Genomic DNA, 13,399 nt, shown 5'->3' with positions numbered 1-13,399 from the left:
AACGCAATTAGTGACGTCACTAATTGCTTGTATCTTCAGGGTTTCACTCACACAACATAACCGATTCGGTAATCCAGCTCATGGCGTTGACGGCACCGTCGAAAAATTTGTTCTTCCAGCAAATATAGACAGTTTCTTATGTGAATTTTCGGTTGAGTGAAAGGATAGTACAGAGTCCGCCATGTTTCACGCACAGTCTGACGTTTGCTTATGGATTTTCTCATAGAAGTAAAGAGCTATATATACAGAGTCGCCGTCAACGCCAATTGCTGTCAAAGGCCAATAGTGTCAGTCTGTACCAATGGCGTTTATATAAGGTCTGGGCCAAAGGGCTTATTGGTGTTAGTGAAATGTGCAAATGTTTAGTGGTGTTTGTATTTTATTGCAATGTTTATCTTTTTACACGAAACAGCTGTTGGCAGTGACGTATTTCTATCTGTTCGCAGATGTTCAGCAATGTTTACAACATTTTTGCTTCTAACACCAGCAAGCTGCCTGTTGGCCCAGACCTTATATAAATGTCATTGAGTCTATACAATCTCGATCCAACAGTATCGAGTCGACGTTCGCTGTTTACGTTGGATTGTCGCTAGCGCATGTTGAATTTTACTGCCTTTCTGAATCGCTTTTGATTTGTAAATCATTGCATTTTATTCGGATCGAATCGTAAGAACGGAGTACGTGTGCAACCAGTGATGACCGGTCGGGAAACTGTGCAGGCCGAGATCACCGCCCAGGGAGACTTGGTTCGCAAGCTAAAGGCAGCCAAGGAGCCGAAATCTAAGGTTAGTATCTGGGGGGAAGTTCTTGATTGGTGACGAGCCTCCGGTTTGACAACGTGGATTCCACTTCGGTATCTTGATCAAGCATGCGGGATCAGCTGGGGGGAAAAAGGTGGACTCGTTCACCTTCGCTTCGCTTTCAATTCAATTGTTGGCTTTCACTGTGCCAGGCTTTTCTTCAATGAATGGAACTGGTGCATGCAAGAGAGCTCCAATTTTAAAGTGGAATCAAATTTCGTGCAATATGCTGCAATAATGTAATAGCAATTTTTATCTTTCAATTACGTCCCGGTAGTCTCTTTCCAAAGGGTATATAGGTAATTAAGCTTGTTCAACATTATGAAATACATTGCTTGTGAAATCATAAAATAATTATAATTATTGGTTTTTCGTTCCCTTACATAGCGAGTTTGAGAGCTCAGATCTCCACATTCATGGGGTAGAAATATCTGTAAATGGCAGACATTGCTTGTTTGAACGCAGCAAACAAGCCAATTAAATTTCTACTCGGTAACTATTATTCACTAAGAAATTAGATAAGTTGAAATGTGATTCATATAGAAAGGCTTATCCTTATGAAATAATAATCATGAGACAGACAATTTCCTAACCTTGGATCAAACTCTTTGCCAGTGACGTAACTAGTGTTGGGTAAGGTTTACACTGAAATTTATGTCCACTTGATTCTTGAAATTTCTTAAAATTTTATGTTTCGATTTTTTACGAAATCCTTTTTGGATTAACGTAAGTTTTCAGTTTTGATTATCTTCTTCTTCTTCTTCTTCTTCGTTCTTCAAGCTTATTGCGTGCTCTCAACACAGTGTTCTAGATGCACTTCTACAGTTATTAATTGAGAGCTTTCAAGTCTGTATCATTTTTGCATCAGGATAATTGTGTGGCAAGTTCAATCACTCTATGCCCAGGGAAGTCGAGAAATTTTCCAACCCGAACAATTCCTAGACCGGACCGGGAATCAAACCCAGCCACCCCCAGCATGGTCTTGCTTTGTAGCTGCACCTTTACCGCCTGAGCTAAGGGAGCTCCCTTATTTTTGATGTCAGATTTGAAAACAATCATCAACATTTTTGAACAATTATCAAGCCTTTTAGAATTTAGCCTTGCTTCGGCTTTATGCAATTAATGTCGATGATAATTCCTACAGATTGCTAGGGATAAATCTAAATGAATTCTTATGGGTATTCAAAGGCAGTTATGCGGAGGACTTCTTGTAAAAAATAAGGATTGCCTGGACTGGATTCTTTTTCAACGTCTAACAATGCCATGGCAGATGTTTTAGATACAGACTTGTTCCGCCTGAGAATATTGCTTATTCGAGTCAGTTGGTGAGAAGTCGACCGATCTTGTCGAAAACCAAACTGCTCCTCGAGTAAGATGTTATTTTCGGCGGCAGATGTTAGAAGACGCCGGTAAATTGCTTTTTCAAGAAGCTTTGATAATTCTGAGAGAAGGTTGATAGGTCTGTAGCTGCAGGGAGAGGAAGGATCCTTCCCAAGTTTACGGATAGGTATCACTTTAGCTAACTTCCAACACGAGGGGAAGTAGCCAAGCCTAAGGCACTGATTGAAAATCAGTGCAAGCTAATCATAGAATCGAGAGCTCATATGTCTTAGCTCTAGATTTAAGATGTTATCGAAACCTGGGGCCATCATAGTTTTGGAAGATTTGATCGGGGAAGTTGTTGGGAATCAAATGAAGGTTGACTGCGCTTTCAGCAACGGCAGTGGGAGCTGACGAAGTGTTAGCCAATCACAGCAGCCTTCAGATGAACCACTGAATCATCGGGTCAATTCAGTGGAATCAGTGGTGGAATGGGTCTGGACTTATTTTTTAAGGTTAGCTTCCAGAGAGGCTTTGCGCAATCTGGGAGAGAACGGATTTGATTAACATAGGGGAAATGGCTCTAATGTTGGCCTATGGATCTAAGATTGGGCCCATCGCTAAAAATCTGCAATTTATCAATTCATAATCAATAGATGAACGCATTGGGACGGTACTAATGGATATTTTTGGTTGCTATTGAAAATTTAGTCGATTGCTGAATTTATGTATGGGCCCAAATTAGGGACACTTAGGCCGACATTACATACATTTCCCCTACTCGTTATTTCTGAGATTCACCATCCTGGCCTGAATGATCTTTGTTAATCGATTTCAATTGGTCTTCAAGGTAGGCAGACCAGTACGCTGGTACTGCCTACGAATGGTGTTACGAAGTCTAAGGAGCTCTTTAGTAGCGCTGTCAAGGTTCAGAGTGTTACTCACCTGTCTGGATAATGGGCACCTGTTTTTCCCTGGCCCGGGAAATCGTCTCTTCGATGGTATGTAGACACCGGTCAACGTCTTCGGACGTCTCCGGTTGGACATTGCAGTCGATGCAGTGTTGATATTGAGCCCAATTGAAACGATGGTAGTTGCGCCGGGAAGCTTCGAATCGGTTCACCGAAGAACCAACTTCGGCCACCACCGGATAGTGGTCCGAGCTGAGTTCCTGGTAGGTGATAGGTTGAGCGATGTTGTTGGCCAAGTGTCTGATGGTAGCGTTTGCACCGGACCGACTCAACCGGGTGGGAGTGTTCGGACTCAAGATGTTGTACTACGCTTCCTGTAGGTCATTGTTCAGGATGCTTCCGTTTTGGTTGCGCCGACTGTTGCCCCAAGCTTGATGTTTGGCGTTCAGGTCACTAGCGATGATGAAGTTTTCCCGTCGTCGCGTCGTGTTAGCTTGACAATGTTTGGTGCAGTAAGCCGCAACGATGGTGATGGGGCCGACAGGAGTAGAAACTTCAACCCCTACGGATTCGATAATCTTCAGCTGAAAGCTCGGCAATAGCCACTCCTCCTCCTCCAGAGTTGGTTCGATCAAGCCTCACGAGCCGTAAATTGGGAAGGTAGATGGTAATTTCGGGTTTCAATTATTACGACAATGTCGATGTTTCGTTTATTGAGAAACTCAACAAACTCTAGCTTCAACACTTGAAAGGCCATACGCAATGACGAAAAGGCCCAGAGTGTAAATCTGGTCGTAATGGGTTTCGTAACTGCACAATCGTGTGGCAAGCTGGATCCGGGGATCTGTTGCTCCGCTGTGAACAGACAGAGCATCTGTGTTTTCGTTCGGTGGTGGTAAATCATCGTGACGCCTTGATAGTCCCGGAGGGAGGGGGGGGGGGAGCTGCGAGATCCAGCGGTTGCTGCTTACGTTTGACGATATCCATGTCCGGGAGGCCACGCGGCACCATCTTGAGCGGCTTGTTGGCTTCGAGATTTTTTTTTTTTTTTTTTCATTTTGTTTATTTGGCAGGCTCAAATGTTAAAAGAATAACTTAGCGGAGCCGAGTAACATGGAATACCAATTTTGGTACTCAAAATACAAACAAAAGATGTGCAAATGCATATTATTAAAGGATTTTCCTGGGTGGCGATCGAAGCGGCGACAAAGCGATCTTCTCCCGTGCACGCAACTTCTTTCTTTCCCGAATTTGTTCCTCATTTTCGTTGAACCCGAAACGTGATCGCTGCTGCTGCATCTGAACATCGTTTCCCGTTGCATGCTCTCCGTTACTCTCGTCGGTCGTCGGGGTCGTCTCGTCCATTTCGTTATCTTCATTCAACATCTCCAACCCCGTGTCCGTTTCCTGGTCGCTAATGACAAACGACGCACCTTCCACCACTACACCAGCATACGTACTGCTGCTGTTTTGTTTTCTTTCACTTTGCTTTCCTTTTTCCTTTAGTTGCTTCTCCGGTTCCTTCCGAGCCTTCCGCTTGGGACAGGAAAGCTTCCGGTGTCCGTCCGCCTTGCACAGAAAACATTTATCTTTGTTGCCATCATAAAATATATTTCCTTTGCGGTTGAAGAAATACAATGACGTGGGGATTTCCTTCTTCACATCCATATACAGGGTGTTTGGTTCCGGGTTTTACATATTTTCATGGTAGATAGGGCTCCTAAAGTTATGAAAAAATTCCCATAAAACATAGGGTCGGAAATGACTGCTAAGTGAGTTATTCAACATTTTATGTTTTTTTGTATTGCCAACTTTGGTTAGCTATATTTTTTTAATCCTTATGTGGTTTTCTGATTTCAACATACCAAATGAAAGATTAAAGTCTAAGCTATCAATGATCTTTGAAAAAGAACTTGATTAAAGTTAATTATCATACATTAAAATTAAAAAGTATGTTGAAAGTACCAAAAAAACTGGTGAAATTTCATACATTTTAGTGTTTTTAAGTTGAAAATTTTCATTTCTGTTTATTTAGTTGTTCTACAAAACATTTTCCATGCAGTTCCCTAGATTTGTGCCTTTGGTAGTAACCTTGTAGGTTTTATGGTTTCTTCGTAATTATTGATTTTAAACAGCCAGAAAAACTTGTGACGTTTTCATAAAATGCGCTATAGTCACCCTATTCATTCGTACGTTCGGCTGTTGCAGTGGACTACGCACATGAAAATTTGGTAGAATGATATTGTAGATGTGTAGCTACATTCTTAACTTTTGATTACCGCACATCTCCTGCGCCGAAAGAAAACATAACTGCGGAGATGTTTCGCGGTAACGAATATTGCTCAGTCTCAGCAGAAAACACAACGAGAGACACCGAATCAGCGAATTCTGAGAGCGGAAGGGAGAGAAGTAGGTAGTGGTAATAAGTCGATGTCCTTTTTCTTTCATAGCACTCGCAGCTCAGCTGCGGTGCTGTTTTGATGAAGGAGTGTGGAGCTCCGCTGCTTCTGGATGCACACTTATAGCGAATTCGTTTATTATCGGAGTTGGAACCAGTTCCAACCCAGTGCGAAACCGAACTTTTTGTCAGTGCGAACCTCAACCTGAGCTAGGTTTTAAAAACAAACGAGCAAACTGACGTTTGTCAGAAAACAAGCAGACCCAATCCTGATACCCGATCCAGGTTGGAACTGAATAATAAACGAATTCGCTATTAGATTTTTTTTCACAAAAGTTAGTATTTTTACTGGATTTTTGGATTACTGACTCGGTTAAAATTCAAATGACTGTTAATCGTAAAGATTCGATAAAATCGATTTTTTTCATCATTACACGGGGTTAACAGAAGTTAGTCTGTAAATTTTCGTAACACATTTTCTCAACTTTGAATTTTTTTAATTTTATCGAAGAGTTCCGCAATTCAAAAACTCGGTAAAAATTACTGACTCGATAAGTGTGTACTGATGTATGGTTGGTGAAGAGGCTAGCATGTGGAGGGTATTCTCGGGCTAGTGAATGCCACCCTTCTTTTTTTCTTTATTCTTCTTCGCATTTCAAGCTTATTGCATATCGCATATTAGCTTTATAGCGTGCTCTCAACTTATTGTTCTAGATGCACTTCCACAGTTATTAATTGAGAGCTTTCGATGCCTGTACCATTTTTGCATTGATATGATTGTGTGGCAAGTCCAATCATACTTCTATGCCCAGGGAAGTCGAGAAATTTTCCAACCCGAAAAATTCCTAGACCGGACCGGGAATTGAACCCAGCCACCTTCAGCATGGTCTTGCTTTGTAGCTGCGCCTTTACCGACTGAGCTAAGTAAAGCCCCGTGAATGCCACCCATCCCCACTTACAATTCAGTAATACACTATTTATTAATTTCTGTTTGATATGTTTACCAAGTTTGCAAACAGAAATGAGCATTGCAGTGTAGTTACCAATTTTCCAAGTCATAGACTTCAGATAACTGTTCAAAGTCCCATATTTTTTATAACGGAATCATGAACAAAAAACCAAATACCACTATGACAAACGCGATCGGTCTGAAGGGATCTTTACATAGAAATTGTTTTAAGGTGATACGATCCAGAACCTCGGGCTCTGATTCCACTTCGCTTTTTCCAGGATGCCATTATCTGCTACCGGAAAACATGCAATAACAAAACTGTGATGATAATTTAGTGCCTCAAATCGCAATAGTGCCCGAGATTAACTCCCTAGAAAATTCGAAGTGGCAGTGAAAGTGCCTGTGGACGCTGGATCGTATCACCTTAAGAACTCAGTATGTTCCATTCCCAGGTTGGAAATTTTCTCAACTTCCCTGTGCATAATACTCTGCTTGTAATAACACAGATTCATACATTGGTTGGCATAGAAAGCTATCATTTAATTACTGTGACTGAGTTCTTAAGATGGTATGGTTAAGTATCCACAAATCATAGGCATTTCACTGCCACTTCAAGTTTTCTAGGGAGTTTATCTCGGGCACTATTGTGATTTGAGGCACTAAATTGTCATCACAGTTTTGTTATTGTATGTTTCCCGGTAGCAGATAATGGACTCCTGGAAAAAGCGAAGTGGAACCAGAGCCCGAGGTTCTGGATCGTATCACCTTAAAACAATTTCTGTGTAAAGATCCCTTCAGACCGATCACGTTTGTCATAGTGGTATTTGGTTTTTTGTTCATGATTCCGTTATAAAAAAAATTGGACTTTGAACAGTTATCTGAAGTCTATGACTTGGAAAATTGGTAACTACACTGCAATGCTCATTTCTGTTTGCAAACTTTGTAAACATATCAAACAGAAATGAATAAATAGTGCATTACTGAATTATAAGTGGGGATGGGTGGCATTCACTAGCCCGAGAATACCCCCCACATGCTAGCCTCTTCACCAACCATACATCAGTACACACTTATCGAGTCAGTAATTTTTACCGAGTTTTTGAATTGCGGAACTCTTCGGTAAAATTAAAAAAATTCAAAGTTGAGAAAATGTGTTACGAAAATTTACAGACTAACTTCTGTTAACCCCGTGTAATGATGAAAAAATCGATTTTATTGAATCTTTACGATTAACAGTCATTTGAATTTTAACCGAGTCAGTAATCCAAAAATCCAGTAAAAATACTAACTCCTGTAAAAAAATCTAAGTGTGTATACAGAAGCAGCAAAGCTCCACGCTCCTCCATCGAAACAGCACCGCAGCTGAGCTGCGAGTGCTATGAAATAAAAAGGACATCGACTTATTACCACTACCTACTTCTCTCCCTTCCGCTCTCAGAATTCGCTGATTCGGTGTCTCTCGTTGTGTTTTCTGCTGAGACTGAGCAATATTCGATACCGCGGAACATCTCCGCAGTTATGTTTTCTTTCGGCGCAGGAGATGTGCGGTAATCAAAAGTTAAGAATGTAGCTAAACATTTACAATAACATTCTACCAAATTTTCATGTGCGTAGTCCACTGCAACAGCCGAACGTACGACCGAATAGGGTGACTATAGAGCATTTTATGAAAACGTCACAAGTTTTTCTGGCTGTTTAAAATCAATAATTACGAAGAAACCATAAAACCTACAAGGTTACTACCAAAGGCACAAATGTAGGGAACTGCATGGAAAATGTTTTGTAGAACAACTAAATAAACAGAAATGAAAATTTTCAACTTAAAAACACTAAAATGTATGAAATTTCACCAGTTTTTTTGGTACTTTCAACATACTTTTTAATTTTAATGTATGATAATTAACTTTAATCAAGTTCTTTTTCAAAGATCATTGATAGCTTATACTTTAATCTTTCATTTGGTATGTTGAAATCAGAAAACCACATTAGTATTAAAAAAAATATAGCTAACCAAAGTTGGCAATACAAAAAAACATAAAATGTTGAATAACTCACTTAGCAGTCATTTCCAACCCTATGTTTCATGGGGATTTTTTCATAACTTTAGGAGCCCTATCTACCCTGAAAATATGTAAAACCCGGAACCAAACACCCTGTATATACCGCGTATCCCTGTACCTCAAAGCACAGATCAGATGGAAATTTCTCCCGGATGATGCGTTTAATTTTTCCATATTTCCCCAGCACTTTATCCAGCTCGTTGTCCGGTACCTCTGGTGGCAAGTCATACACACGCACATACTGGATAAATTCACCAGCATGCGACATGCGTACCTTTGCCGTCGTTCCATTCGCATAATGGAAGATTAAATCCTCCGAATTGTATGTCAGAGCATGGAGCATCGCTTCCTCTGATTTGAACTTTATGAAGACTCCCCTTTCCTCACCAATGCGATAAACAGCTTCCATTTCAGCCGGATCCGCGTCGAGTGCTTTGGCGAAATTTACAATCTCTCCGATGTTTGGTTTAGCATCATAATGGCTGAAGCTAAACTTGATGGTGTTTTTTACTTCACACATCTTGCACCGTAGCAACAAAAGGCACAAACTGATAGCAACGAACAAAGAGCAACTATATAATAGCGAGTAACAGGCTATCGCGTGGTTCACACCGAAATAAAAATTCGACTGCTGCTGTAGACAGCTGTGGGACAACTGGCTTCGAGATCGTGGGAGAAATATTCTACCTTCAGTTTGTCCAGCAGGACTTGAACCCTCGCTTGAACCGCCATGTTGTGTGCTTCAATGCAAAGGCAGATAGTACATTTGAGACCTTTACCAATTCCTTTGGTTTGTTTTTTCCGTCGATCTTGTTTTCCGTGCTGAGCACCAATGCTACCGACGTGCCAGGAAGGCAGCTCCCACACCTGGACCCTACCTATCGACCCATCAACTCATGAACCGGGGACCAACGGCTTTACTTCCCATCCGAAGGAAGCGTGATCAGAGATGTTATGCCTCAGAACATCCCGGCGGCGCAGACTGGGATTGAACCCAGGCCTGTTGGGGTGAGAGGTAATCACGCTTACCACTACACCACCGGCGCCGTTAAAACCTTTACCAATATAATAGTCTATTTTCTCCATAAATCCGGGCGGGAACCCCTTCACAAAGAAGGGCGAAAGTTTCTCTTTCTTTTCCACCTGCGGTTCATTGCCATTTCCGGAGTGATTTGAGATTTTGGCGTAATTGCTTTTGTAAACAAAGACGTCAATTGCCGATTTCTCTTGAATTAAAGCTCAATCTCATAAACAAACTATACCAAATGATAGATGAATCATTCCTCTACCTCATAGCGTTATTAGTTTTCGAGATTGAGTTTCTATTCGCGAGAAATCGGTGATTGACGTGTTTGTTTACATATGCAATTACGCCCAAATCTCAAATCACTCCGGATTTTCCAGAACAGCGCAGCGTAGCGGTGGTTCGCCAGCAGTTTCTTCGATACCAACTGAGCGTCGGCGGGTTCGTTTTCCGGTCGGAATTGCAGCCGCGTCACCACCCGGCGGTTTCCCCATGCTGGAGTCGTGCGGTGCTTCACCAACCATCGCGAAAGAGAGAGCGCGAACACTATCGCAACGAACTTTCCGAATAACTCGAGAGAGCGAGCTAAAACCGAACTGACCTGGTTGACGGTCAAGCAGAGAATGATGATGTTTATTTCTTGTATTTGTGTGGTTTATATATTTGAAATATCAAGTGACACAGATGCCTTTTCATGTTCAGTTAATTTGATTTTTTTATAATTATTATTTAAGTTCCTAGTCCTATCGAGCCTGTTAAGAGCATTTCCACCTTGGTGGAATTGGTTTGTTTGAAATTGAAAAAAGGCTACTTATAACTACTATTTACAACTACAACTAACCTACAACTACTATATACAAATTGCTTATCAAAGCATGTTCAGATGTGTTGCATTTCTGCACAAAACTATTTAGTGTTTATGTCATCAATTTTAAAATCTAAATTTGGAATGTTCGCCTCTAGGTGAAGATCTGAAATTCTTGTGTCGAAGGGTAAATTTTCCCCTTCCCGATAGTGCTCTTGGTTTGCGTGGACGTTCTTCGGTTCACGTGAAAAGGACCTAACAAGTTGTTTGTAAAAGTTGAAAGGCCCTTTTCTAAAGTTACGCGAGCATTACGTCATTTGTTCATTTTCAGTGAACACCAAGGGGGGAGGGGAGGAGGTGACTGTCAAATACGAACTATTGTCGCCTAGCTCGCATAGCTGGTTCCAAACGACAACAAGCAACGATGGTTTGTTGATGTTTGGAGCCAAATTCACATATTTAAAATCCATGAGTGTAAGCAGGTGAGGTCCAGTGAATTTGAGGTGGATTTGACAGACTTCTGCAATGTTCACGAGCAACAACCATTCCCCGCTTAAATTATTTTTTTTGATAATCACTCAGAGAGTCGGTCATACCAAAAAGACCGCTACGAAAGAGAATCTATCCTCATGGGCAGTCTCGTCACTTGACGTCGCCCCGATCTGGAAGTGGACTACTCTCCCCAACATTCAAACTTTCAACAAGCGGACGGGACCCGAAAACTACAACGGAGAACGCGAAGTGTATACGTGCGAAAGCCATTCGAGGGACAATCGGGCAAAATATTCGAACTCGGGAAACTAGGTAGGGAATGTGGAGCAGGGAACGTCAGCATTCCGGCAATCAATGTTCCTGGAGGATCGGAGTTGGTACCGTTTAGCGACCCACTTCAGAACGGTTGTGAGGTTAAGGTTCACACGGACATTGTGTCCACACGTAGCGGTGAGGATCTTTGATAAGGACTACGACGCCCTTCTAGACTCAGGGGCAAGCGTAAACGTAACCAGCATTGTGGACATAGCGGAGAAGAATGGACCGACTTTGCATCAGAGTCCAGTTAAGATCGTGACCGCAGATAAGACGGTCCACGAAAGCTTGGGATACGCGCAGTTACCGATAGAGTTCCGGGAGTCACGAAGGTTATTCCGACGTTGATTGTACCACAAATAGCAAGGAGCTTGATCCTAGGGTACAACTTTTCGAAAAAACCTTTGAATTAGGCTAGTGCTCTGGTTCCCGTTCGTAAGTCGAACGGTAAACTACGCGTATGCTGCTAAGATTCCCTAAGCATAAATGCACTGACTAAAAAGGAATCCTACCCAATGAGGGATATGGGGGCGATATTTCATCGGTTGGGAAAGGCAAAATATTTCTCGGTAGTGGATCTGAAAGATGCATACTTTCAGATTCCCCTGAAAGAAGAATCACGGGACTAAACGGCCCTTCGGACTCCGAAGGGACTGTATCGCTTCAAGGTTTGTCCTTTCGGGTTGACAAACGCTCCATTTACTATGTTGTTGAAGCGAAGCTGTTAGCAATCGAAGCAAGTCTTGACATTTATACTTAATTGAAAACGTCTTAAATAAAATTAGTTCTTCTCTAACCACTACCAAAGACAGACGTCTTTAGCGTTTAGCTACTCTCTACAGGTTATGAGTCTGTCGTGGCAGAAGATAGAAAAATGAGTACAAGTTCGAATTGCAACGGAGTTTCTCAAGGCGGTTCCTCAAGTATTCCTCCCATCGAGAGGTTGACTGGACGGGACAACTGGTCCTCATGGAAGTTCGCAGCGAAAACTTTTCTTCAGCTGGAAGGACTCTTGGATGCAGTGAAGCCGAAGCAAAAACGAGACGGAACATTCGAACCGGTGGATGTGCAGAAGGATCTGCGAGCGCGGTTGAAACTGATCCTGCTTCTCGATCCGCTAATCTATGTGCACATTGAGGACGCGGAATCGGCCGAAGCTGCAAAGGACTTTCTCGGCAGATCGGTTTGCTCCACAAGCTCATCAAGTCGGATCTGGATTCGTGTTTATCAATGGAAGAATACGTGAACCAGGTAATTTCGACAGCGCATTAGCTGAACGGCACCGGATTCAAGCTTCTGGATCTCTGGATTGGCATGAATTTGTTTGCTGGCCTCCCGGACGATTACCGACCCATGATTATGGCCTTGGAAAACTCTTGAGTTGCCATAACCGGCGATTTTGTCAAGATCAAACTTCTTCAAGAGCAACCGTTGTCGGTCGGTGTGCAGGGATGCTCAAGAAAACGTTGCAGTGAGTGACGTGCAGCTTATTCCTGGGTTGACGGCGAATCTTCTCTCGGTCAGCAGAATCGTGCAGAAGGGGTATTCCGTAACTTTCAACAACGATGACTGCAAAATGCACAACGCAAACGACGAGCTGGTGGCAACCGGGAGCCACTCCAACAATCAATTCAAGCTGGACCAGACGGCGAATAACACGCAGGTTTTGTCGTGTAATGCTGCTGGAAGTCTCGATCTCTGGCACAAACGCATGGGTCATCTTGGTGTCGGAAATTTGAAGAAGCTTTCTGGTGGCCTTGCGACAGGAATGTTGAAGCTAGCGCTGCTGACTGTCGCGTTTACCGTATGGGAAAGCAGTCGAAATTGCCGTTTCCAAAAAGCGGATCCCGTGCGTCGGAGGTGTTACAACTGGTTCATTCGGATATCAGTGGACCGCTGGAGATGAATTCGATTGGCGGTAATCGGTTCTACATTACTTTAATCGATGACAAAACTAGACGCATGTTCGTGTACTTCCTGAAAACGAAATCAGAAGCCGAGGTGTTAGCAGTTTTCAAGAACTTCCACGTGATGGCCGAACGTCAAAGCGGCAAGAAGCTGAAAACAATACGGACTGACAATAGTAAGGAGTATCTGAACAATGGTTTCCAAGGTTATTTGCAGAAAGAGGGCATCCGACACGAGACGACCAACGATTACACTCCCGAGCAAAACAGATTGGCCGAGTGCGCCAATCGGACCATCGTGGAGAAAGTGCGGTGTCTCCTATTCGAATCCAGGCTATCGAAAGGCTTCTGGGCCGAGGCTGTGTCAACAGCTGTTTATCTGATCAACCGATCACCTAGCCGTGGTCATGGTGTG

General features: G+C 42.6%; 1 protein-coding gene across 1 annotated transcript in view; it reads left to right on the top strand.

Moving 5' to 3' along the window:
* The first annotated feature begins 606 nt into the window (after positions 1–606).
* LOC135704811 (histidine--tRNA ligase, cytoplasmic-like) overlaps positions 607–13,399 on the top strand; it is a 30,268-nt gene continuing 17,475 nt past the window's right edge. Inside the window, exon 1 of the mRNA XM_065226329.1 lies at positions 607–785. Coding sequence (XP_065082401.1) covers positions 696–785 — 90 coding nt within the window. The 5' untranslated portion in view covers positions 607–695. The remainder of the gene's footprint in view (positions 786–13,399) is intronic.

This window comes from Ochlerotatus camptorhynchus, unplaced genomic scaffold (genome assembly GCF_037179485.1).
Source record: "Ochlerotatus camptorhynchus isolate MF236.1 unplaced genomic scaffold, CSIRO-AGI_Acam_v1.1 ptg000248l, whole genome shotgun sequence".
In the NCBI taxonomy this organism is placed as follows: Eukaryota; Metazoa; Arthropoda; class Insecta; order Diptera; family Culicidae; genus Ochlerotatus; species Ochlerotatus camptorhynchus.
The sequence above is the reverse complement of the archived record's forward strand: the minus strand, read 5'-3'. Positions and strand labels throughout refer to the sequence as shown.